Below are 27565 nucleotides of genomic sequence, written 5' to 3'. Positions count from 1 at the left end.
TGCCTGCACTCCTGGCAGAAAACTGGTGTCGAGTAAACTTACTTCATGGATGAACGCCAATAAAACTGTACTCGCCGGTCATGAATTCCCAAGGAAAGACGTTATACTTCACAGTATAATTTTCCGTGAAAATTACAAAGGATCACACTGTGTGTGTCATTAGTAAAACACTGAATCTCTAGGATTCTCTACATCTGACATTTAACATCTATCCTGTTCACTTCTCAACACACCTGCCACACTGTGTGAAGTAGATCAGTATTTGCTGTTTCATTATTAGACGTGCAAAAACTCTATAAAGTTTTTATCATATCCTTAAAGCCATAAAATTGACAATTTATATCAGCCCAAACCAGAAAATACCACAAGTAAATGTAAAATAATTCACATTCAAATAAAATCATGAGCATTCACATCTTAGTTTTTCCAATCTTCAATTTGAAAGACCCTAAAGATAATTGAGTAGAAAAGAGAATAAATTGGTATTCTTTTCTGTTTTGTAATAAAATATTTATCCATACCCATATTTGTTGGATTTTTAGTACAGAGGAGGAAGAAATGTTACCTTGAGTGCTGAGAGCACCAAAGAGTGAAAAAACGAAAGTGAATCTTTACAATGATCATATAGTTATCTAAAATACCATTTAAACTTTTAAAAATCAAATTTACAAATTTTTTTATAGTTTCCTTAATTTAGTAAACGAAAGTATCTTTTACTATCAAACTCCGAATTACAAGTCAAACATATTTTTAAAATGTGATTTTAAAATCCAATTCTGATTTTAAAATCTAAATCTGATTTCTCAGACTTGGATTTTTATTATATGTACTTAAAATAAAGGAGGGGACCCCAACTGATTAAACTGCAAGATAATTTATGTTAAAACTAATTCTTACATTGGAAATTTCTTGGCTATATGCTAATTATGGTACTGGAGCAATATTTTTACCCCTCATAAAATTAAGAGCACTGACTAGGCTTTGGTTTGGTATTTTATTTCACTGAAAAGCACAAGTTTTATCTCCTGGGAACGCATTAAAATAAAAAGCATGACTTTAAAGCTACATCACCTTCACAAATAATATTCAAGAAACCTTAGTGCTCAGTACACAAGGTAAAAATAATACGATCTTACGGTCCTCAGCAGAAGCAGACCAAGCACAGCAGCTGCAAATGTTTTAAGCACGGCTCTCCAGTAAAACACACGACACTTCACCCCAGAGCAAGAATGTTGGCAAATATCTCTACCACATGCAAACTGCGTTGAAAGCTGCCGGGCCCTGAAACTCCATGCAGCACTTCGAAACTGCTCCACAGCCTTCCTCCTTCACCTACCGCTTGGGGCTAATACACAGGCATGAACTTCTATTGAGGAAAGCCACAAAAAGCTTCAAAAAAGTTCTAACGGTAGGCTCTTCTTTCACATTTTATTTTAAATATCGTTTGTTAAGATGTGATTCATCGAACAGTCTTGATAAATGCAAAGGCCATCTCTAATTTTTTAAGTTTCAGTTACCTTGAACAACTGTAACAAGCACTTATATATGTCATTGCATAACTCTAACATCCCCACAGGCAAGAACCTTGCTGCAAAAGTCACAAAAACCAGACTTTTAGCTACTGATTTTTGACAAGCTGACATCTACAATGCAGCACCAGCAACTCTGAGTGATTCTGTCTGAAATTCTTAAGAAAAAGTCTAAAATGTGCATCACTGATAAAGAGACTCTTCCTCCTCTCCTTCCCCCAAATCCTTGATTCAATTCTGTATTTTTTCTAGTCTGCAATACTGTGTTTTTTTGTAGTTCAGATTTAAAAAACAATGCTATCATCTAAGAAAAATGGTATCAATGAAAATGACAAAACTAAGAAAATTAAAATTATGGCTTTTCCTATATGCTTTCTCACCTAAAAGTAAATGTTAATGAGTACTCTTCATGTTAAATTTAAAGTTTAAGTTTTAAAACTCTTGGAACTTATTTCTATTCATACCATTACAAATCAAGAGTTCTTATAAAATAGCAAAGTTGAAATATGATATTTTTAACTCACATGAGACAGGATCATGAGTCTTCATTTTAACTATTTATACTACAGGTATCCTAAGATTTCAGTTGCATTCAAGTACCTTTGTTTAAGGCACCTAATTATTAGCAAACTTGAAATTATCAACATTGCTTGGGTTTTGACAGAAAAATAAATAAAAACCACTTTCTGAAACTATTTTTAAGACTGTCACTGATACTTGAAATCTTTTAGCATCTAATTAAAGATCACTAAGGGTTAAATACTTGTTCTCTGGCCCCTACTGAGTATACCCTGCCAAAAGTCCTCTAAGCTTTTAAATATTGCTTCCATGGTCTGCATTTTTACTTCCAGGGAAAAAGAGAGCATTGTCCCACAGTCAGCAGGCCACTAACTTATTAACTTCCAGTCACCTTGATTTTTGCTGAAATGAAGACTCTGCAGTCTACATTTCTCCTGCTCCTGCTTGTGCCTCTGGTAAAGCCAGCACCACCAACTCAGCACGACTCCCGCATGACCTATGATTATGGAACAGATAGTTTTGAAGAAACCCTGTTTAGTCAAGATTTTGAGGATAAATATCTGGATGGAAAAAATATTAAGGTATTTATATTTCTACTCTAAACTTAACTTCTTAAAATAGTCACACATTTTAATGCATGTTTTTGTTTTTTAAATGTGTCTGATAAGGTAAGGGGAAAGAAAAAGCAATTTGAATGACTGAAAGTAGTTCAAAATAACTGTCCCCAAGATTATATTTTTAAAGTATGTATGTCTTCCAAATTAGCGACCAACACAAAATTTAAGGAAAACTAAACTTTAAGATGATCTCTTACTGGTTAAAGATTTATAAGTAATGTTATACAGTGGCCTATGCTTGTGTATTACATTGTCTCAAAATAAAATAGGAGAAATGTGTATTAGGAGAAATGATCTTTGATTACCAACTTAAGGTTCATTATTTTAGGAAGAAATGGTTCATGGAAATAAATACTGCTTATTTTGTTGTCTATAGCATTTCACAATAATTTACATATGCCAACTATACATGGTGCCAAAAAATGAAAAACTCCTCAATGTGGGGCTTAATTTTTAATCAGTCTCAACCACTTAGAGTCTATCAATTTGTACCAAGTAACTGTAACTGTCCTTTAGCTCATACTCTGCAGGGATGACTTCATATCACATCTTTCATACCCCACTTGCATGGGCTGAGTAATTACTTGTGGTTTTCTTGGCACAGAGAACTGAACGCTGGGTAAGGAAAAAGTTAATGCAGCACATAAGTATCTGCTTCTGTCTAATCTGTGTGTGTGCACACAGAACGGAAAATGAGAAACGCAGCCAAATATATAACAACATTGATTGCTTTTCTTTCTTTCTTGCCTTCTTTCGTATACAGGACCAAATGTTAACACTATAATTTCTCTCAATGGAGTTGGTTAATATGTTAGCATTATTTTTGTCTAATATTAAGAGCAAAATGATAGGTATCACTAGCAGAGCTTCAAGATTTTGAAAGAAGGTCTATCATAACAACAAGCTATTGGCTTACATGGATGACTGGAATCTCTCAGTTAAAAAAACAATTTCAAATTTCTGTGGTCCCTAATAAATAGTTAAGTTCCTTGCTTTTTCTCTTCACATTGCTTTAGAAGTTTCTGCTCTTCATATAAATGTAGGGACTAAGATATTTGTGGAGTAGAGAAGCATTAACAGCACTTATTACACAAACTCAGAGTGGAGGGGCTGCTCACTCAGAACCCTTGTGGGAGAGTAAAAGAGTCAAGATGGAGATGAAAGGGGAACTGTTTTCAGAGGGCAGAGACTGGGGCCCCACGCAATCTACATTAGATCTAATGGCAGAAAATGCTCCCTCCCAGGACAGCAAAGACTGATACAGACCCCAGGGCTAACAGTCTGGACTGGGGGTCCCAGTGGGGTGGGCAGGGAAGGGCAGGGAAGGGCATCCCTTGCTCTTGGATGACTCAGTATCATAAAGGCATGTAGGTAATGATGGGTCACTTGGAGAAGAGGCCAAAAGCTTGCTCAGTGCCCTGCATGGGCGATGTGACCACTGCTTCAATCCTGCTGAACATGGTAGAATCTGGCATCATGAACTCAATTAAGACAAGGCCACAAAGAATAATTAGAAGGCCTTCCCTGGATAAAGATGATCTCATTTCAGGTTTCACTTCAGAGAAACTTTCATTCTGAGTCACAGAGTTCCCTGCAGCTCCCATTTGGAATTTCAACATATTTAACATTTAGGAGGCACTGAGTTTGGCTTTTGGAGATAAAAAAATAAAACAGACCTGGTTCTTTTACTCAAGGAATTGACAGTCTGGAGTGAGAGTGCCGAATCCTAACCACTAGACCACCAGAGAAGGTGACAGTCTGGAGTGAAAACAAGCTACACAAATATTTACCTTACACGTTAATGAATGATGAAATGGAATTATGTATAAAATCCTACTGCAGCACAAAGGAAATGCCACTAACTCTGACCATGAGAAGACAAGTGCTGTCTGTAACCCTAAGGTTTTCTTTTTTTTTTTTTTTAAGATTTATTTATTTATTTGGCAGGGGTTGTGGGAGAGGGAGAGGAAGAGAGAATCCCAGGCAGACTCCCTGCTGAGTGCGGAGGACCCTGAGATCAGAACCTGAGCTGAAACCAAGAGTTGGATGCTCAACCCACTGAGGCACCCAGGCGCCCCGTGACCCTAATTTGTATAGTAAAAATTAGACTTTTTCATACCTGATAACAATTTTTTTTAATTTTTCTAATAGGAAAAAGAAACTATGGTAATACCCAAAGAGAAAAGTCTTCAATTACAGAGAGATGAGCATGCAACGCCACCGCCCTTCAAGAAGGAAAATGATGGTAAGTGCGCATACCCTCTCAGCTCATCTCATTATCTCAAAAAGAGCTTTCGTAGCTAGATTATGGAACTTTATTCCTTATCTCCACTGAGAAAGTCAGCTGGTACATTGGGGGTACACATCTGCCGCGACCCCACATTACGAGTGAGAAACATGGACAGGAACATTCGAGAACAGTCAAGTAAAAGGTGTGTGCTTCTGTCTATATCAAGTCAATTCCACAAACAGTGATTTAAAATCAATGATGGGGGGGTGCCTGGGTGGCTCAGTCAGTTAAGTGGCTGCCTTTGGCTCAGATCATGACCCCAGGGCCTGGGATTGAGCCCCACACCAGGTTCTCTGCTCAGTGGAGAGCCTGCTTCTCCTTCTCCCTCTGCCTGCTGCTCTGCCCACTTGTGCTCTCTATTTCTCTAGTAAATCAATCAATAAATAAAATCTTTTTAAAAATAAAAAAATTTTAAAAATTAAATCAGTGATCTGCAAATACTATGTAAAGCCTGAGGATAAGGGAAATAAAATGAATTCTTGACTTCAAGAAACACAGAGATGCCTAAATACATAAATATTTGTAATACACATTTCTATGAAAACAATAGAAAATAACAAAGTCCTCCTTAATAGTTCCTGTCTATTTGGTTTATTTTTGCTCTATGAAAGAACAGTATTTCACATAACAACATGAAAAAAAAGTCACACACTAATTGGAAAGACATTCCTTGCTCTTGGATGACTCAGTATCATAAAGATGTCAGCTCTGCCTAAGTTGATAACAACAAGCTTCTTTACAAAGTTGGTAAGGTTGATTCTCAAGTTCGTGTGGAGAAGTCAAACCTGCACGAAGCCAGGGAGTCACTGAGAACTGACAGGGATGCACGGGCACCAGACATACCATGCAAGAGAGCTTACTTTACAGTCTCTATGCTAAAACACATGTGATACTGGCGCACAAACAGAAGAGAAGTTCAGAAAGAGAAATACCTGTAGAAACTCAGTATATAATAAAGAAGGCACTGTAAATCACTGAAGCAAAGATGGTACTTTTAAAGATTTTAAGAAGTCTCTACACCCAATGTGGTACTCAAACTCACAGCTCCGAGATCAAGAGTCCAATGCTCCACCAACTGAGCCCACCAGGCACCTTAAAGACAGTATTTTTGAAAAAGAATGCTGGATCCTGAAACTAATACTACACTGTACGTTAACAAACTGGAATTTAAATAAAAACTTTAGGGGCGTCTGGGTGGCTTAGTCAGTTAAGAGTCTCCCTTCAGCTCGGTTCATATTCCCAGGGTCCTAAAAATCAAGCCCCTTGTGGGGCTCCCTGCTTAGTGGGGAATCTGCTTCTCCCTCTCCCTCTGCCGCTAGCACTGCTTGTACTGTCAAATAAATTAAAAAATAAATAAACAAAAACTTTAAAAAATTTTAAATGGTATTGAACAACTGAGTACTCTACTGAAAAGGGATAAAACTAGAACCACACTTTACACAGATAAACAAATCCCTCATTATATACATTAGGGTCTAAAAGTAAAAAGTGAAATCATGCAAATACGAAACGATTATCTGGGAGTGGGATGCCTCAAAATTCAGAGAAAATAATAGAAATAATAATAATAGAAAACATCAATAAATTTGAGTAGATGAAATCAAATTTTCTCATGGGAAAAAGCATCGTAAATGAAGTCAAACACAACAAAAACTGAGAGAAATAAAGTTAATGTCTCTAATTTATAACACATAAAAATCCAGGAAAAAGAAACTGACTAAAAACCCACTGGAAACACCATCAAAAGATATGACGATTTAAAAAGTGATACAAAAATGACCCTTAACCATACGGAAAGATGTTCAATCTTACACATACAGAAATATGTTTAAATTACACTAAGATACAAATTTTGAACCTACCTGATGGACAAAAAATTAAACCTGTTACACCAAAATATTCCACTGACAAGGCCACAGTGGTATCAGATCTTTATATACCGCTGGGAGGAATACAAGTTAGTATAATGTTTTTGCTTAAGCAGGATCTAACAAAAACAAACATGCAATTTACTTTGTGATGTAGCAATCAACTTCTAGGAATTAACTTAAAGATATACCTCCAAAAGGAAGAAAATGCATATGCAGTATTACTGAAGCACTGCTTGTGAATGCAAAATTCTGGAAATGCTCTAATTGTCCATACCCTGAAGGGAGGTGAAATGAAGTATGATAAATCCACACAAGGGAATACAATGCAGTTGTAAAAAGGAATGAGGAAGATCTTTACAACTAACAAGAAGTGATTTCCAGAATATATTATATGGGAAAAAAAGGTACAGAAGAGCATCTACAGTCTACAGCCTTTCATCCAAGAAAGGGAGACACATAAGAAAATATAAATGCATCAGCTTACTTGTGTGAAAAGAAACTCAAGGGAAGGTAATTTAAAAATGGAGACTAGTTACCAGCCAGTCTCAGAAGGGACCAGAAGTGGGAAGGAGGGAGAGATGGTCACTGGGAAGCTAGGGACAAGGGGCTGTGGGATTTCTCGGAGTATACACTTTCTGTGTAGATTTGATTTTAGAACAAGGTTATATTTCACGCAGGTAAACAAACAAACACATTTATAAATAAAAGCAGCAAGGGAAGATAAAACCAAAGTTGGCCTACAATTAGAAACTTAATTTCATTTCAAATGAATAACATAACATACTAAAGGGAAACCAATTTAATCCAAGTAACCCTGAAACACAGTATTTTTACTACATACCTTCAGGCTAAAGACAAAACAGAATGAGGAACACTGAAATCCCAGTGAGAAGGTTTGTTTTCCACTGTGTTACAGGTCAGCAGTAACGAAACTATTTAGTATGTGGCCTAGCACTGAGTGAAATACTACACTGGATAAAGAGAGCCAGGTTTCTCAGAACAACTGTGGTGAGGGGGGAGGCCAGAGTGAGCGCAGGGGAGCTGCACTGGCGCCAGCTCACAGTTTGTACACAGAAGTACAGACATGGGTACGGGTCTGCCTTGTTTTCTGACCCCACAGACACTGCATTGCTAACAAACGCAAGGTCTGTAGCAATCCTGCCTGGACCCAGTCTGCTGGCGCCATTTTACCAACAGCATTTGCTCACGTCATGTCTCTGTGTCATCTTTTGGGAACTCTCACAATATTTTAAACGTGATTCTTATTATCACATTTGTTACGGTCATCTGTGATCAGTGATCTTCCATGTCACCGCTGTAATCTGGGGCCACCGCAGCTGTGCCATATAAGACTGGGAACTCAACTGATGTCGTGTGTGCTCTGACCGCTCCACGGACGGGCCCTTCCCCCATCTCTCTCCTTCTCCTCGGGCCTCCCTATTCCCAGCTGATAACCCTACCAGGGCCTCTCAGTGTTCACGTGAAAGGAAGAGTCGCATATGTCTCACTTTCCATCGAAACTAGAAATGATTCAGCTGCATGAGGAAGGTCTGTTGACATCCAAGACAGGCCAAAAGCTGGGCCTCTTGTGCCAAAAAGTAAGCCCCGTTATGAATGCAAAGGAAACGTTCTCGAAGGACATCACCAGTGCTACCCCAGTGAACACATAAGAGAATGAAACAGCCTCCCTGCTGACATGCTGTGAGTCTGACCAGTCTGGAGGGAAACTCAAACCAGCCACGACATTCCCTTCACCCAAAGCCTCCCCCAGAGCAAGGCCCCGACTCTTCAGTTCTGTGCAGGCTGAGGAGCTGAGGAAGCTGTGGAAGTCAAGTTGGGAGCTGGCGGAAGTCACCGGGGAGAGGCAAGAAGTGTCTCTGTAACGTACAAGTGCAAGGTGAAGCGGCGAGCGCCGATGGAGAAGCCGTAGCAAGGGATCCCGAGCATCCGGCTGAGACAATTCACGAAGGTGCTCACACAAAGCAACAGGTTTTCAATACGGACACAACAGTCTTCCATTGGAAGATGCCACCTAGGACTTTCATAGTGAGAAAGACATCAACGCCTAGCTTCAAAAGTTCCAAGGACAGGCTGACTTTCTCAAGAGAGGCTGACGCAGCTGGTGACTTGAAGCGGAAGCCAGTGCCCATTGCCCATTCTGAAAAGCAGCCCTTAGCAACCATGCTAATCTCCTCCGCCTATGCTCTTTCAACGGAACAACAGAGCCTGGCGGACAGCACAGCTATTTACCATACGGTTGATGGAATATTTTAAGTCCACTCTTGAGACTTACTGCTCAGGAAAAAAAAGATTGCTTGCAAAATATTACTGCTACATGGCATTGCACCTGGTCACCCAAGGTTCTAATGGAGAGGAACAAGATTAATGTTGCTTTAGGGGCACCTGGGTGGCTCAGTGGGTTAAGCCTCTGCCTTCGGCTCAGGTCATGGTCTCAGGTCCTGGGATAGAGCCCTGCGTCAGGCTCTCTGCTCAGCGGGGAGCCTGCTTGCCCCTCTCTCTCTGCCTGCCTTTCTGCCTACTTGTGATCTCTGTCTGTCAAATAAATAAATAAAATCTTAAAAAAAAAAAAAAGATTGATGCTGCTTTCATGCCTGCTAACACAACATCCATCCTGCAGCCCATGAAATCAACGGGTAATGTGGACTTGCAAGTCTTGTTCTTTAAGAAATACCTTTAGTAAGACTCTAGCTACCGTAGATACTGAATTCTCAGATGGATCTGGGCGGACTCAATCTAAAACATCCAGGAAAGGATTCACTTTCACTTTCATGACTCATGGGAAGAGCTCAAACTATCAAACTCAACAGGAATTTGGAATAAGTTGATTCCAGCCCTCATTGGTGGCTTTGAGGGGTTCAACACTGCAGTGGAGGAAGTCACTGCAGATGTGGGGGAACAGCAGGAGAAGCGGGATCAGAAGTGTGGCCTGAAGACGGGACTGAACTGTTAGAATCCCGTGATCAGATTTGAACAGACAAGGACCTGCTTGTTATGGATGAGAAAAGAAAGTGGTTTCTTGAGATGGAATCTACACCTGGTGAAGATGCCATGAAGACTGTGGAAATGACAGCAAAGGATTTAGAATATCACACAAACGTAGCTGTAACGCAGCAGAAAGGTTGGAGAGGATGGACTCCAGTTTTGAAAGAAGTTCTACTGGGTGCCTGGGTGGCTCAGTCAGTTGGTTAAGCATCTGCTTTCAGCTCAGGTCATGATCCCAGAGTCCTGGGATCGAGCCCCGCATCCGTCTCCCTGCTCGGTGGGGAGTCTACTTCTCCCTCTGCCCCTCCCCACTCTCTTTGTCAAATAAAAAAAAATAAAATCTTCAAAAAAAAAAACAAAACTGTTCTACTGTGGGTAAAACAGTACCAAATGGCTTCACAGGCTACAGAGAAATCATTCATGAAAGAAGAGTCAATCCATGCGGCAAACTTCAGGGTTGTCTTATTTTCAGAAATGGCCACAGCCAGTACCACCCTGATGGGTCAGCAGATCAACATCAGGCAAGAAGATCATGGCTTCACAAGCAAAAAAATCATGGCTCCCTGAAAGCTCAGATGATGGTTAGTAGCTTTCAACACGAGAGTGTTTCTAATTTAAGTATGAACATTATTTCTTTTCTTTTCTTTTTTGAACAATGTTTTAGACACACTGACTGCACACTTCACAGGCTACATGCACTATAAACATAACTTTCATGTGTACTGGGAAACCAAAAGCTCATTTGACTTGCTTTATTGCAGTGGAACCAAACGTGTAATTTCTCTTAAGTTTGCCTGTATAGACATGTTTGTCTCTGTGTGAGTGTATTATGTGTGTATATATGTATATGATGTGTTTATGTGTATGTATACACACATATATTTAGATGGTATATACATACACCTATAAGTGTGTAAGAATGTATGTAAATGTCTAAAACACCTATATGTGTGTGTATATATGTGTATTAAATATGGAGAGACAAATAGACATACATGTATTTCCCAGCTTTCTCTACAGAAAGAGCATAGAAGCAATGAGATGCTGGTAGCAATGAGCATATCCACATTCAAATCCTGGTTTCTAAATACTGCTCTCTACTAAAAAGAGTCAATACTTAAAGGAATAACTGATTTCAGGCTTGGGGCAGAGAGATAGCAAGAGTGGTCTGGGACATCTTACCAAACCAGAAAATAAAAAAGTTCCTAAAGAGTAATGGAGACATTTTTAATCAAAATATTTTAAAAATGTAGTATAAATTTATAAAAGATATATTAAGACCTGCATACTGAACTCTAGACAACTATAGTGAGAGAGATTAAAGACCTAAATATATGGCTGTACTATGTTCAAGAATCAGAAAACTCAGTATCATTAAGATGTCATTTTTTCACAAATTTATTTATAGCTTTAACTCAATACCAGTTAAATTTTTAGCCTTTTTGAAATTAAGAAGCTGACTCAAATTTACGCGGAAATGCAAAGAGCTTAGAATAGCGTTAACAATGTTGAAGAATACAGTTGGAGAATTTACACTACCTGAAACACTACAGGAAGCAAGACATTGTGGTATTAACATAAAAATAAGTAGATCAGCGAAAGAGAATAGAGTCCAGGAATACACTTACACAATCGGGTCAACTAGCTTTTTACAGTGGTGTCAATGCAACATAATGAGGAAAGGGTAATTTTTTCAAAAAATGGTGCAAAAAAACTGGATAGCTCTAGTATTAAAAAATGAGCTTTGACTCTTTTTGAGTCTTTGACTCTTTCTGAGACCATATATAAAAGTAACTCAAAATGGACCCCAAACCTAAATATCAAGAGCTATAAAACTCTTAAAAGAAAATAGGATAATAACATAGGTTGGCAAAGATTTCTTAAGTACAACACAAAAAGCGCAACTATAAAGGAATCAACCGTTCTTCATTTAAATAAAAATGTATAGAAGGAACATGCTCAACATCATAAAAGCCATATATAAAAGACCCAGAACTAGTATCATCCTCAATGGGGAAAAACTGAGAGCTCTTTCCCATACAGTTAGGAACACAACAAGGATGTCTGTCCACTCTCACTATTACTAGTCATCACAGCACTGGAAGTTGTAGCTACAGCAATCATATGAAAAAAAGAAAGAAAAGGCATCCAAATCAGCAAGGAAGAAGTCAAACTTTCACTATTTGCAGATGACATGATACTCTTTATTGAAAACCTGAAATATCCCACCAAAAAACTGCTAAAACTGATACAAGAATTCAGCAGTTGTAGGATATAAAATCAATGTACAGAAATCTGTTGCATTTCTATACAACAAAAATGAAGTAGCTGTACAAGAAATCAAGGAATCAATCTCATTTACATCTACACCAAAAACAGTAAGATATCTAGGAATAAACCTAACCAAAGAGGTAAAAGATCTATACTCTGAAAACTACAGAATACTCATGAAAGAAACTGAGGAAGACACAAAGAGATGGAAAGACATTCCATGCTCATGGACTGGAAGAACAAATATTAAAATGTCTATGCTGACCAGAGCAATCTGCACATTTAATGCAATCCTTATCAAAATACCAACAGCATTTTTCACAGAGCTAGAACAAAAAATCCAAAAATTTGTATGGAACTACAAAAGACCCCAATAGCCAAAACAATCCTGAAAAAGAAAACCAAAGCTGGGGGCATCACAATGCCTGACTTCAAAGTCTGTCACAGAGCTGTAATCATCAAGATAGTATGGTACTGGCAAAAAACAGACACACAGGTCAGTGAAACAGAATAGAAAACTCCCAAATGGACCTATAACTATATGGTCAACTAATCTTTGACAAAGCAGGAAAGAATATCCAATGGATAAAAGACAGGCTCTTCAACAAATAGTACTGGGAAAAGGGACAGCAACATACAAGAATGAAATCGGACCGCTTTCTTAAACCATACACAAAAATAAATACAAAATGGGTGAAAGACCTGGGGTGCCTGGGTGGCTTACTTGGTTGAGTGTCCGTCCAATTCCTGGTTTCTGCTCTTGTGGTGATCGTGCCATTGTGGGTTCAAGCCCCATATCAGGTTCTGGCTTGGTGTGGACTCTACTTAGGATTCTCTCTCCTTCTTCTGCCCCTCCCCCACCCACACGTACACACTCTCTCTAAAAGTAAATAAATAAAGTCTTTTTAAAAAGTGGATGTAAGGCGAAAATGTGAGACAGGAATCCATCACAATCCTAGAGAACAGAGGCAGCAACCTCTTTGACCTTGGCCTCAGCAACTTCTTGGACATGGTGCCAAAAGCAAAGGAAACAAAAGCAAAAATGAACTACTGGGATTTCATTAAGATAAAAAGCTTCTACACAGAGAAGGAAACAATCAACAAAACTAAAAGGCAGCCTAGGGAACAGGAGAAGATATTTGCAAGTGACATATCTGATAAAGGGTTAGCATCCAAAATCTTTAAATAACTTACCAACTCAACACCCAAAAAACAATCCAGTTAAGAAATGGGGAGAAGACATGACTAGACACTTTTCCAAAGAAGACATCAGATGGCCCTCAGATACATGAAAAAGTACTCAACATCCCTCACCATCAGGGCAATACAAACCAAAGCCACAACGAGAGGGGCATCTGGGTGGCTCAGTCTGCCTTCAGCTCAGGTCATGGGTCCTGTGGTCAAGCCCCCATGTCTGGGTCCCTGCTTCTCCTTCTCTCTGTCAAATACATAATTTTTTTAAAAAGCAATAATAACAACAAAACCACAATGATAAGTCACCTCACACCTGGCAGAATAGCTAAAATTAACAACACAGGAAAAAAATAGGTGTAGGTGAGGATATGGAAAAAGGGGAACTGAACCCTCTTAAACTGTTGGTGGGAATGCAAACTGGTGCAGCCACTCTAGAAGACGGCATGCAGGTTCCTCACAAAGTTAAAAGTAGAACTACCCTCTGATCCAGCAATTGCACCATTGGGTATTTACCCAAAAGACACAAAAATACAGATTCAAAGGGGCTCATGCACCCCAATGGCTATAGCAGCATCATCAACAGTAGCCAAACTATGCAAAAAGCCCAAGTGTCCATGACTGATGAATAGATAAAGAAGTTGTGGTGTACATATACAATAAATATTACTCATCCTTCAAAAAGAATGAAATCTTGCCACTTGCAATGACATGGATTGAGCTGGAGTGTATTATGCTAAGCAAACTAGGATAGAGAAAAGCAAATACCATATGATTTCACTCATACATGGAATTTAGGAAACGGATGAACATATGGGAAGGTGAAAAAAAGGAGAGGGAAGAAAACCATAAGACTCTTAACCACAGAGAACAAACTGAGGGTTGATGGAGGGAGGTGGGGGGGGAGGGGCTAGAGGGCCACAGAGATTAAGAAGGGCACTTGTGATGAGTGCTGGGTGTTGTAAGTGATGAATCACTAAATTCTACTCCTAAAACCAATATTATGCTATCTATTAACTAGCTAGAATTTAAATAAAAATTTGGAAGAAAAAATGTTTCCTGTTCAGAAGATAACGGTAAGAAAATAAAAAGACAAGCCACACAGAGGAATAAATCTGACAAAAAACTTATATCTATAATAGATAGTCTTGTAATTCAGTAATAATAATGCAAAAAAAATTTTTTTTTAAATAGGCAAAAGATATGAACACTTTACCACTACAATATGTGGATGGCAAATAAATTTATAAAAAAAAATTGTTCAGCACATTAGTCATTAGGAAAATATAAATTAGAACACAAGATACCACAACACACCTTCCCAGAATGACTAAAATTAGAAAGTCTGATCGAACCAAATGACGAGGATGTGAAGTAGCTGCAACACTCGTGGCACTGCTGAAGGGACTACAGAATGGCACGACCTCTATGGAACACAGTTTGGGGCTTTCCTGCTTTCCTCAAAAGGTATACACCTACAAGGTGGCCCCGCCATTCTGCTCTTAGGTATTTACCCTAAAGAAATGAAAGCATCACATCCATACAAACTTCTACATAAGGCTCACGGCTGCTTTCTGTGAAACAGCTAAAAACTAAAGACCCAAATGCCGACAAGGAAGGACTGTATAAACTGTGTACATTAATAAAATGAAATACTACTCAGTAATAAAAAGGAATGCACTGCTAATACATGTAATAGAAGACGAATCTCGAAATAATTGTGCACAGTGGAAGAAGTTGGATCAAAGTATATATACTACATGGTTCTTTTGATAGAAAACTCTCAGAAATGCAAGCTGCCATGAATGGACAGAAAGCAGGTCAGTGGTGGCGAAGAGGGAGGGACTATGAAGAGTAAGAATACTCTGGGGGTGATGATTACGTCAATTATTTTAATTGCAGCAGTGGCTCCATGGGTATATACATATGTCAAAAACGTATAAATTAGGGGCGCCTGGGTGGCTCAGTGGGTTGGGCCACTGCCTTCGGCTCGGGTCATGGTCTCGGGGTCCTGGGATCGAGCCCCACATTGGGCTCTCTGCTCAGCAGGGAGCCTGCTTCTTCCTCTCTCTCTGCCTGCCTCTCTGCCTGCTTGTGATCTCTCTCTGTCAAAAAATAAATAAAATCTTTAAAAAAAAACGTATAAATTATACAAGTTAAATATGTGTCAATTATTAAATATCATTTAAGCACAAAAAAAGCGGTGACAGAATGAAAAAGAGCATGGAAGAGTTCACACTCAGGACACCTGGGTGGTTCAGTCTGTTAAGCATCTGCCTTCCTCTCAGGTCATGATCTCAGGTCCTGGGATCGAGCCCACATTGGGCTTTTTCCTCAGCAGGGAGGCTGCTTGTCCTTCTGCCTCTGCCCCTCCACCCTTCTCATGCCCCCTCCTCAAATATTTAAAAAATAAAAAAAGGGTTCACACTGCCTAATCTGAGACAATTTAATTATCAAAATAAATATGATGGTAAATTCTGATCCATGGGATAAGGAATTCATAAGCTCATAGTGAACTGATATAACTAAGTAAGAAGAGACTGTTTTACCGTACACCAGATATCAACTAACAAATGTAGAAGAAATGATGGAGTTAGAAAATTATAATTTGCAACTATCCTAGTAACAAATGATTCCGGTAAGAACTATCAATAGGTCACAAAACTAGTGAGTGTCAGGTGAATGATGAACCGGATGTTAAGAATCTCAAAGTACTTCTTCAGCAGATACTTATTAACGGCAGACACCAAGTGAGTCAAGTGACCACTGACAGCATCATCAGGAACGGGACAAATAGATACCAGGTGCTTCCTGATACACAGCCCTGAGGACCCAAAGTCATTTCCATGGTGTTCCTGTCAAAAATGAGGAACCTCAGACAATCTCTAATTAAAAGACATTCTGAAAAACAAATGCCCTGGGGTGCCTGGGTGGCTCAGTGGGTTAAGCCCCTGCCTTCGGCTCGGGTCATGATCTCAGGGTCCTGGGGTCGAGTCCCGCATCGGGCTCTCTGCTCAGCAGGGAGCCTGCTTCCTTCTCTCTCTGCCTGTCTCTCCGACTACTTGTGATTTCTCTCTGTCAAATAAATAAATAAATAAATCTTTAAAAAAAAAAAATGCCCTGAAAAATAAAATGTTTTTAAAATTCAAAAGTTTTCAAAAATTTTAAAAGTTATGTACAGCGAAGACTAAGATATATTCCAGGCTGAAGGAGATGAAGGAGGCACGACAAGCAGGCAACACATGATGTAGCACGTAATGGCGTCCTTGCCATTTCCGGGACAGCTCTAACATGGAGGTTAATAGTTTGCTTACTTAACTGCTGGTTTCTAAGCTCGTTAGCTATGGTCACCGATCTGAAATATGTGTGTGTCAAACCAAGTGATAAAGCAAGCTTGCATTTACCTTAAGCTCTGCTTTATGAATCCTTCTTGGTATTCAAACCAGGAAATGTAAATCAATTTAGTAATTAAATGATCACTGCTAAAATGGATAGAGAATAAAAGAGATTTTAGATTACGGAACTGCAAGTAAGATTCTGGTGAGTTATCAGGTCACTAGCTAACATGACAATATCCTTCCCTCTATCACCTATAATTCTGCAAAATATATTTTCAGGGGTACCTGGGTGGCTCAGTCGTTAAGCATCTGCCTTCGGCTCAGGTCATGATCCCGGGGTCCTGGGATGAGCCCTGCGTCAGGCTCCCTGCTCAGCAGGAAGCCTGCTTCTCCCTCTCCCACTCCCCCTGCTTGTGTTCCCTCTCTCACAGTCTCTCTGTCAAATAAATAAATAAAATCTTTAAAAAAAAAAACCTTTTCAAATTAGTGATAACTCTCATGATAGCAATAATTTTGCCATTAGAGGCTAAACACTTTAATTTTTTTAAGTAGACTCCAAGCCCAGCATGGAGCCCAACAGGGGGCTCAAACTCACAACCCTGATATAAAGACCTGAGCTGACACTGAGAGTCAGACTTTCAAACAACTGAGCCACCCAGGTGCCCTGAGGCCAAATATTTCTAAACTATGGTTTATATTTTTATGATTTTGTTTCCCAACTTAGAAATGCCCACATGCCTGTTGTGTGTTTGCTTAAGTGGCTCTGTATACTGTGAAGAAGTGGACATTGATGCTGTACCACCCTTGCCAAAGGAATCAGCCTACCTTTATGCACGATTCAACAAAATTAAAAAGCTGACTGCGAAAGATTTTGCAGAAATACGTAAGTTAATTTTAAATAAAATAATTTATATTAACTCATGTTAGTATTAACCTCAAATATACACAAGTTTCTAGGCACTTGTGGCCTCTCACATCTAGGGTAGTCTCCACTGGAATATTTACGTATCCACACCCTTCACCAAAATCCACTTGTTTGTTGGTGAGCCTCTTTTCTATTCAATGTCCCATGTCACCTTTCTTTATTGGTGACTTCATGTTGACGGCCCATCTAACATATGAAAAGGCACCAATGCCTTCTCAGCCTCAGACCTTTGAGAGCTGTTTGCCTCAGCCACTCAGAGCACCAGCATAATCGAGGTGCTTCTCTAACCTCGACGCTTTCTTCACAATGCTGCCTTCACTAGAAGGGTGACTCTGCTTTAAGTCAAGGTTACTTTAACTCAAGGTTCTTAAACCTGGCTGTGTACTAAAAATACTGGTACCAGATCCTCATCACCAGAGATTTCAATTTAGGTCTGGGCAGAGGTCCACGTGTCATCATGAAACACCACCAAACTCCTCACATGATTCTCGCGTAGGGCTAGCGCATTCCCCTCTTTCTGGGATGCGGGCCACAAGGGCCCTGCTCTAGCACACTACACATCCCGTCTTCTGCATCACCATGTCTCAGGTCTGGATCACAAAACCTCGTGAGTTCTCTAGACTGCTATGTTGTCAAGTGCTTCCGCAGAAAATCACACCAGAAATGCACACGGGCCCCACTACATATTTATGAGCTTCACCATGAGACTATCATGCTGCACCTGGTAGCTCCCAACTGGTTGAAGTACAGTAGATCCACACTTTCAAACTCACCTACTGGGTGAAATTTATTTGTGACCCAAAGTCACTGTGTGCAGCCCTCATGGTCACTTGCCGACATGCACTGTGGGAACACCCTAGGGTTCCCTACCTGAGGTCGAACGAGGTGACCTCTGCCATTCTGTGTCAGCTCTCACACTACAGAGCCCTGCTCCATCTCAGCGCCACATCTTCCACACCCGGTGCTTCCCGAGCGCAGTACTCCAGGGCCTCCTGCTGTGAGGCGATCTTCATTCCAATGAGAGCTGCAGTGCTCGTGGTCTTGAGTTCCATGTTAGTGTACCCACAATATAAACTCACCACAGTGCTTTGAAACAGAAACGCTCATAGAACTTTGTACTAATTGGCTGATGTAAATGTGTGACCAGAGGCTCACAGGAACCTAACCCTGTATCTTCCCCCAAGAGCAATGGTCCATTTCACCAACTCCAGTGTTTGCAGGGACTACCTCAAATAATGAATGAAAAGCGACTCCTTTTCCTCATCATCTCAGACATAAAAAAGTGAAACAAACAAATTGAATGTCTCTCTCCAACCACATCACCTTAACAAATTAGGGAACATTCCTGTTTGTAACAACATTCCTGTTTGTAAGCAATAAGACAGAGATAAAGATAACATTTTCTACAATCACAATGCAACATGCAAAATGTACCTACATAATTCTATTCAATCAAATATAATCCTTATTTCCCATGATTTGCAAACAGAATTTGTTTCAAACTGCCTCAGTATCCTGAGAATTCAAGCACAGAAGGCTCTGTGAACTTCAAGTTCCCTCGCAACCCTGAAATTCCAGGACTCGAGTGAGACAGGCCGTCAGTGTCAGGCACGGGGTAGATGCTCACCATGCATTCAACAGAACTTACTGACCTACTAAATACAGACACTCTGTTAGATACTAAAACTAAAAGGTGTTTGAGTGACCCATGAAACCAATGCTTTTTTTCAATCCACATGAATGAGATTTTAACTTTTTATTTTTTGTATTATATTTTCTGTATATTTTTCTTTCAAGCTAACTTAAGAAGACTTGATTTTACGGGAAATCTGATTGAAGATATAGAAGACGGTACTTTTTCAAAACTTTCTCTATTAGAAGAACTTACACTAGCTGAAAATCAACTACTGAAGCTTCCAGTTCTTCCTCCCAAGCTTACTTTATTTAATGCAAAATATAACAAAATCAAGAGTAGAGGAATCAAAGCAAATACATTCAAAGTAAGTATTTTATACTATGACCAAATACAACACCAATTTTATACAACCAATAGTAACATGGTAAAAGAGAAACTCTGTTCTAAAAGTTTGTTTTATATTTTCAAACTATTTTAATTTTATAAATGAAGACATTATTTCCATAATAAATAGTCCTGTTATTGGACTCATTCAGTCTAACTTATACCTGCACCTCCCTTAAAGTATGTAACTTTACCTTGCTTCATGGGACTATATCATATCCCAGGTTTTTCACTTGCTCACACAGCAAATATTTATTTATAATAATATAAAATATTTATAAAAATAAAATAAAATAAATATCTATTTGTACCCTCATAAACCAGGATGCTATAAAACCTCAAAAAGGAGTTTTCCTGTGTTTCTTTTCCTTACAATACTAGTAATTTACACATGCCAGAAAATTATTTTTCCAAAAGTAAAATTCAGCTTTAAAGTATTAATACTTTTAAGTATACTTTTTTTAAGTAGTAATACTTAAAAGTATTAACCCATAAAATTCTGTAGGTTGACTTTCTTTTGAATTCGAGCTTTCTTTTGAATTCCATACAAAGTTCTGTATGTACTAAACATTGAATACATTTCTTATTTAATAACTCAAGATATAGGTACAGGAAAGAGGGATCTACTCTGACTTAGGTAGCCAGGTTGTGTCCAAATGCATAGCCTATGGAGAAATTACTGCCTTGCCCAGTCCTGCACAGGTGGTAACTCGTTCCCAGTCCTCGAAGGAGCCCCACACAAAAAGATGATTGTGCTACTATTGGCAGCAAACCTCAATCAAAAGGGAAGTCTGGGGCTTCTTATGATAACATTTAATAGAAACACTATCAAATAGTATCATAAAGTTTATGATAATCACACAAAGGTACGATTTGTCCACAAACGAGCAACCTGTCAGAAAATGTAAAAATATTTCATTTTTCTTTTCTTTTTGTTAACACTTAAGGGTTGTTTTTCAACTATAAGAGAAATTATTGTAAAGGCACATCAGAGTTCCTCAGAAATTAAGAGATTATTAGAGGACTTTTCAAAACAGGACTCACTTTCAAAACAAACAAAAAACCCTTATAATTTGAAGCTATATAATTCCAGCTGATAAGCTGTTGACTAATTGGCATAGTAAAGATCTACAGGAGCCGATCCACACTTCACAAAAGGAGTGTTTGAATATTCAGAATTTTAGACTTGCGTTAATCTTGAAGTCCTGTGATAAAATGATACACAGCAACGGACTGCTGACCATGAAGACCAATTCAACACAGACCCTTATGGGTAAAAGTCATACCTCGCTAAATAGTTAATAAATTGCTCTGGGAAACATTTTACTAACAAGCACCTTGCTTAGGAGTACAGGCACAGAGCACATCCCTGTGCTTCGCAGACACCGCGTTTCTACAAACTGAAGGTCTGCGCCAACCCTGCTTGGAGCGAGTCTATCGGCACCTTTTTCCAACAGCGTTTGCTCACTGTGTCTCTGCCACGTTTTGCTAATTCTTGCAATAACTGAAACTTTTTCATTATTATTACATTTGTTGGTCTGTCATTAGGGATTATAACTCATTGAAAGCTCAGATGTTGTTAGCTTTTAGCAATAAAGTATTTTTTAATTAGGGTATGTACATTGTTTTTTAGACTTAACACTGTTGCAAACTTTACTGCAGTAGAGTGTAAACGTATCTTCTATATTCACTGGGAAACAAAGAAATTCACTGGACTCACTTTATTGTAATATTCATTTTATTGTGGTGGCCTGGAACTGAACTCACAGTATCTCCAAGATGTGCCTGTATTCATTTTGCTAGAAACTGATGGAAATGAAATGAGAAGTTCTGAAGGTTCAAGAGAGGTTATGTCAGCACCAGGATCCAAATTCAGTCCTGTGTAGGGACTGACCTTATTAGCTGTTCACAAGACAAATCAAAAGGCTTCAGAAGCTGATGTGGATTGAGGCCAGGCATGGCTGGGTATTCAGTGGTCAGATGAGTGGAGAGAAATGTGGAGATGCAGTAGGGCTCTATCACCTTTCATAAAGGACCAAGATACACTACTTGTAAAACCCAAAACCCTCAAAACCAAATAACTACCAAACCAGCAATTAATAGTACTGATAGGTGTGTATGCCAACACCTATGTACACACATATATTCCCACACACGTCTATGCACATATATACATGCATATACATGTGTGTACATAGCTGGAATCCTGTGAAAGAAATGTACTGACCTCAATAACGCTCAAGCCAAGTAACTTTTCCTTACAGAAACTGAACCACCTCTCCTTCCTCTACTTGGACCACAATGCCCTGGAATCTGTGCCTCTTAATCTACCAGAAAGTCTACGTATAATTCATCTTCAGGTAGGATTGCTCCCTTCACAATATCCAGCTTTAATTTAACTTAAAATTGGTCAGTCTTGGAACTCATTAGGAAACTCAATTATTCATATATATAAATGGGATTATTCATATGTAAATTTTCCTATCAAAAGTATGACTATTTAGTCCAAGGCATCACCTGCCTGAAAGCCCCACCTGCCCAGAGAACCAGAGAACGAGAAAGGATCAGCGACATAGGTGTGCGGTCTGCTCTTAGAGTGGGGCTTGTCATCAGGTGTGTACTTAGCATCTACTAGTTAATCTGACACATGGATTCAAAGGCAGGGCACACTATAACCTCTGGTTTGTCCCTCTTTCTAAAGATTCTTTTTTTAAAATTCGACAGAGATCACAAGTAGGCAGAGAGACAGGCAGAGTGAGAGCGGGAAGCAGGCTCCCCGCTGAGCAGAGCACCCAATGTGGAGCTTGATTCCAGGATCTTGAGACCATGACCTGAGCCAAAGGCAGAGGCTTTAACCCACTGAGCCACCCAGGCGCCCCTGGTTTGTCCCTTTTTCTCCAACAGCAGTAAACATTTGGAGACTTTCCAGCTGACTTTATTGTCCAATATCATTTCAAGGTAATACAAGAGAGAAAACAAATTAAATTAAAATTGGTCTTTCAGCATCATAAGAATCCCCATTTGTCCTTTTTACTTCTTTAAAGGATTATTTAAGGACACAGTACCTATTTTTGAGTGACACTCTAGAACAGGACACTTTCTCCAGGTAGTATAATCTGATTTATGCTTAGAACTTTCTGCCACATGGATATCACTCTGAGTAATAAGCTGTGTGTTTTTCCAAAGTAATACTGTAGATGTAAAAAGGCAGGGGCTGGGGGGAAACTCAGGTCACACTGAGACGGTTTTATTATTGAAAGGATACACAGGATATACAGTAATTTCAAAATCATTTTTTAGATAGAATACTCAGTGAAATCCCATTACATAGCATACAGAAGGTTGATTTCAAACTCCTGAACAATTTTCCCCTTCTATTTTCCAGTTTAACAACATAACTTCAATCACAGATGATACATTTTGCAAGGCTAATGACACCCGTTATATTCGGGACCGCATTGAAGAGATACGCTTGGAGGGCAACCCCATCGTCCTGGGAAAGCATCCCAACAGTTTTATCTGCTTGAAAAGATTGCCTGTAGGGTCATACTTTTAACTACTACCAATGCAGCATATAAACTAAAGTACACACATGCATATTGTCTGTCTCAACAATGTCTAAAGGAGCATAAATATTTAATATTCACTTTGTGTCCCACTATGAAGGAATTTCATGTTTTAAACAAGGATGTTCAAAAATCTTATACAGAACAAGTAAAAAGCAAAATTGAATCCAAAGTTCAAAACAAAGTAATATGAAAATATTTAAACAGCATTACAAAATCCTTGTAGTTTACACCATAGTGCCATTTAAAAGGTATGTTTTTATATAAATACCCAAATTTAAGAAGCATTATTTCCATTACTAATTAAGTGGAAGGATAAGTCCAAAAAACTTTCAACTGTTTGTCTTTCTTGGCTTTTACTGGATCCCTAAAGCATTTAAGGAAGACGTTCCAAAAACTTTGAAAAGCTAAGTATTTCCAGTGATCTCCCATTTTTCTTTCATGATTCATACGTTATTCATTATGAAGTAGGAACTTTGTTTTCCCTCTATTAAGGCAGCTATTATATTTTTACTTAGCCCGAGAAGTAGGTATTGTCTCATATCTAGGCAAAACTTTCCAAATAAAGCATAATCTTACTCTCTCATAAAGATCTAGTAATCAAAGTTCTTTTGCTTTATAGTCACACAGTTGAAGGCTTTAGTAAAATAGTACAAAATCTTCCTTTTTCTAAATACTGACATTCCAAGTCTACCATAAAACATTTTAAGGAGCCAAGCAGAACAAAATCAGTGTGCTCATTCAAAAAAAAAAAAAAACAAAAAACAAAAACAAAAAATCTTGAATGTACATCCCATCTCTCAAAAAATAGCTATAAAGTTCAGCTTTCAAATATGACAGATACTACAAAATATTTTCTTTTTACCACCACAGCAGTGAGAATCTCATCAATAAATCTGTTCAAATATAAGACATGAAAGCAGTGAATTTTGTGGTGTTACTGCACACCACCCCCCCCCCCCCAACCTATACACATCACACTCATGCAAACTGACTATACCTTCACAAGAAAGCTTCGGAGCAACATTTTCTAAAGACCCAGGATTAACTGATCATTTTGCAGTGTGAATTCATCTACATTCTAATGGTGATGACTCATCATCGAACAACTCTGCCAGATTAAAGTTCCTAAAATAACCTTCCTCTTGACCAAAACCCACTCAAAGTCTTATTCCCCCACATTGTATTGAGATTACATCCAAAATTATCAGTGCTTTAGATGCACAAGTCTGAACTGTGTACATAAAAATTTCTAATACTGTTTCCAACATAAATCGTACATTAGAATCAAGTTGGTCTCCATATACAATTCCCACAACAAAGAGTCACTCATATTTTTAAGCATTTGCTTCTGTTTTTCCCTATGCTGAATGAGCTCCTATCTGTTTTTCAATTTTCTCCCCATTTGTCAAGGTTGACCCAAAGATGAGACTTTGTTCATTAAAACATCTGTGATGTCTTACGGCCACAATTATTACCCCTATGCTAGTTATTAACTCACCTGCTTCTTTTATTTTGGCAATTGATAGTCACTAACTATATACTACTTTCTCATTATTTTGTGTGCATGCCTCATTTCTCTGTGACTGAAAGCTCACTGAACACAACCAGTATTCCCTTTATATTTTCAATGTGCCTAGCATAATAGTAGTGAGCACATCTGAATTGAATATGCAATGAAAAGTACAAAATAAAATTCATTTAAACCAAGGGCTCTGTTTTATTTGGGAAAAAAGAATCTTCATCACAATCTTGAATGAATCAATGGAAATGAATTATAACTTTATCTGGAAAAATAAGTTTGGTAAAAAAGAGAGCAAAGTGCTTGGACTGACACCAGGAAAAGCAGTCAGAAGATACATTTGTTACGTTTCCAGGTGCATCCCTATATTCTTTACCTAACTGAACTTAAAGAGGAAAAAAACACCTTAAAATAACATAACTTTTAGAGAATTCAAAAGCCTGTGGTTTACATAAAATAATAATTAGGAAAGAGCACTGGTAAAAGGTCTGAATTACAGAATTATCTTTGAAAGACAATTTCAGATTTCCAGATAAGAAGATATGAGCAGGGGTAACTGACAACCTTATATATACCCTTAGGTCACAAATAAAAGAATGACAGTAAAATTCCACTGACCCAATTATCTTAAAGAAATAGTAGTATTCATCCTTGACACTGATAAGTAAAGAAATTAAGGTTTAAAATAAAAAATGTTTTACCCTTACAAACACTCTGAAACTAAAGAAGCCATGCACCAGTACAGAGACATCCTGTGTTCCTGGGCTGGAAGACCAAACAGTTACTAGGTCAGCACCACCCAAAGCAATCCACACACTCAATGTAGTCCCTGTCCAAGTCCCAATTACATTTGTTGAAGAAAGAGAAAAACCCATTCTTAAATTCGTATGGAATCTCAAAGGACTCCAAATAGGCAAAAGAAATTAGAAAAGAAGAATAAAAGTGGAGAACTCACACTTTTCTCATTTCAAAAGTGAATTACAGAGCTACAGTAATCGAAAGTACGGTACCGGCGTGCAGGAACATATGTAACAACAGAAGAGTACACGGAACCTAGAAACAAACCTTTGCATAGACAGTCAAATTATTTTCAACAAAGGTGCCCAAGACCTTGGAAAACTGGATATCCACATGCAAAAGAATATAGATGGACCCTTCACTTACAGTGTATGCAAAAGTTAACTCAAGTTGGATCAGACACCTAAATTTAACTATGAAACTCTTAGTGGGAAAAAAAGAGGAAAATCTTTATGACATTGGATTTGACAATGATTTCTTGGATATGACATCAAAAGCACAGACAACAACAAAATAGATAAAATGGATGTTGCTGAAGGTAAAAACTTCTGCGCATCAAAGGACACTATCAAACAAATGAAAAGACAAGCCAAAAAATGGGGGGAAATATTTGCCAATTATATATTTGATAAAAGATTAATATCTAGGGGTGCCTGGGTGGCTCAGTGGGTTAAAGCCTCTGCCTTCGGCTCAGGTCATGATCCCAGGGTCCTGGGATTGAGCCCCTCGTCGGGCTCTCTGCTCAGCAGGGAGCCTGCTTCCCTTCCTTTCTCTGGCTGCCTCTCTGCCTACTTGTGATCTGTGAACTAAATAAATAGAATCTTTAAAAAAAAAAAAAAAAGATTAAAAACAAACAACCCAATTCAAAAATGGGCAAAGGATTTAAATAGACATCTCTGCAAAGAAGATACATGAATGGCCAATATGCACACGAAAAGATGTTCAACATCACTAATCATTAGGTAAATGCAAATCAAAACCACAATGAAAATACTACTTCACACCCATTAGATTGGCTATGATCCAAGATCCAAAAAAATCAAAACAAAAAAAGACCCCAGAAGTTGGCAATTATGTGGAGAAATTGGGAGATGTGGCATTGCTGTTGGGAATGTAAAACGGTATACCCACTGCGGAAGAGATATGGGGTGCTTCACAAAAAATGGACAGAAATACTGTATGACCCAATGACTCCATTTACAAGTATATATGTACTAGAACTGAAAGCAGGGGCTTGAACAGGTATTTGTACACCAATGTCCATAGAAGCATTGTTCACAACCGTCAAAAGATGGAAACAAAGCAAGTATCCATCAACAGATGAATGGATAAACAAAATGAAGGCAACCCATTCAATGGAATATCATCCATCCTTAAAAAGGAAGACAATCTTCACTGTGCAACACCTTGAGAATATTATGCTAAGTGAAATAAACCAAACAAAAAACTTTGGTTTTATGATTCTGCTTTAATGAGATACCTAGAAATTCATAGAAACCGAAAATAGAATGGTGATCCCCACCCAAGAGCTGGGGAAGGAGGTTATGAGAAGTTAATATTTAATGGGAACAGTTGCAGTTTGAGATGTAACCAAGTTCTGGAGATGAGTATCAGTGATGGCTGCATAACAGCATGACCAGCTCACGGAAGTACTCCATCCTCTACAGGATAAACACACCAATTATACTTCTACGCCCGCCTTGAAAGCACCTAGGGGCAAATCAACTTCGGAAATAGGACTAGAACTCGGAATTCCCACAACCTACCCAAATGTATCAGTAAACCTCCATGTTCGATGGAGTTTTGCCACAACTGCCCGCATACTCCCGATCATGACTGTATTTTACCAGTTGTGACGCAAAGCCCTTTCACTGTTCTGGTGCAAGAGCACATGTCAGTGAGCAACAGTAAGAGAACTCCTCCAGGAGCCACAGGGCAGGTACAGGCATGTTTCATTGTAAGGAAAGTTCTACGTCTGACAAATTTTATTAACTCAGCCAAACAGAATGCAAATAATAACGGCAGTAGTGATAGCAGTAATAATAACAATAATATTAAGTCCAAACAAACAAGAGTTAGTATCAGTCAGAAAAACAACAGTCAGG

General features: G+C 38.6%; 2 protein-coding genes across 3 annotated transcripts in view; one reads left to right on the top strand and one right to left on the bottom strand.

Moving 5' to 3' along the window:
* Positions 1 to 27565, bottom strand: part of CENPP (centromere protein P) — a 223180-nt gene that overhangs the window by 145984 nt on the left and 49631 nt on the right. The gene's annotated exons all lie outside the window — the stretch shown is intronic.
* OGN (osteoglycin) lies at positions 1214 to 24850 on the top strand. Its single transcript, XM_032308419.1, has 7 exons — positions 1214 to 1408; positions 2381 to 2629; positions 4817 to 4910; positions 17354 to 17512; positions 19352 to 19554; positions 21839 to 21934; positions 22960 to 24850. The coding sequence occupies exons 2-7, from the start codon at positions 2456 to 2458 to the stop codon at positions 23128 to 23130; spliced, it is 897 nt and encodes a 298-aa protein (XP_032164310.1). The 5' UTR covers positions 1214 to 1408; positions 2381 to 2455; the 3' UTR covers positions 23131 to 24850.

Source organism: Mustela erminea, chromosome 12, assembly GCF_009829155.1.
Source record: "Mustela erminea isolate mMusErm1 chromosome 12, mMusErm1.Pri, whole genome shotgun sequence".
Taxonomy (NCBI): Eukaryota; Metazoa; Chordata; class Mammalia; order Carnivora; family Mustelidae; genus Mustela; species Mustela erminea.
This window is presented reverse-complemented; position numbering and strand designations above follow the sequence as displayed.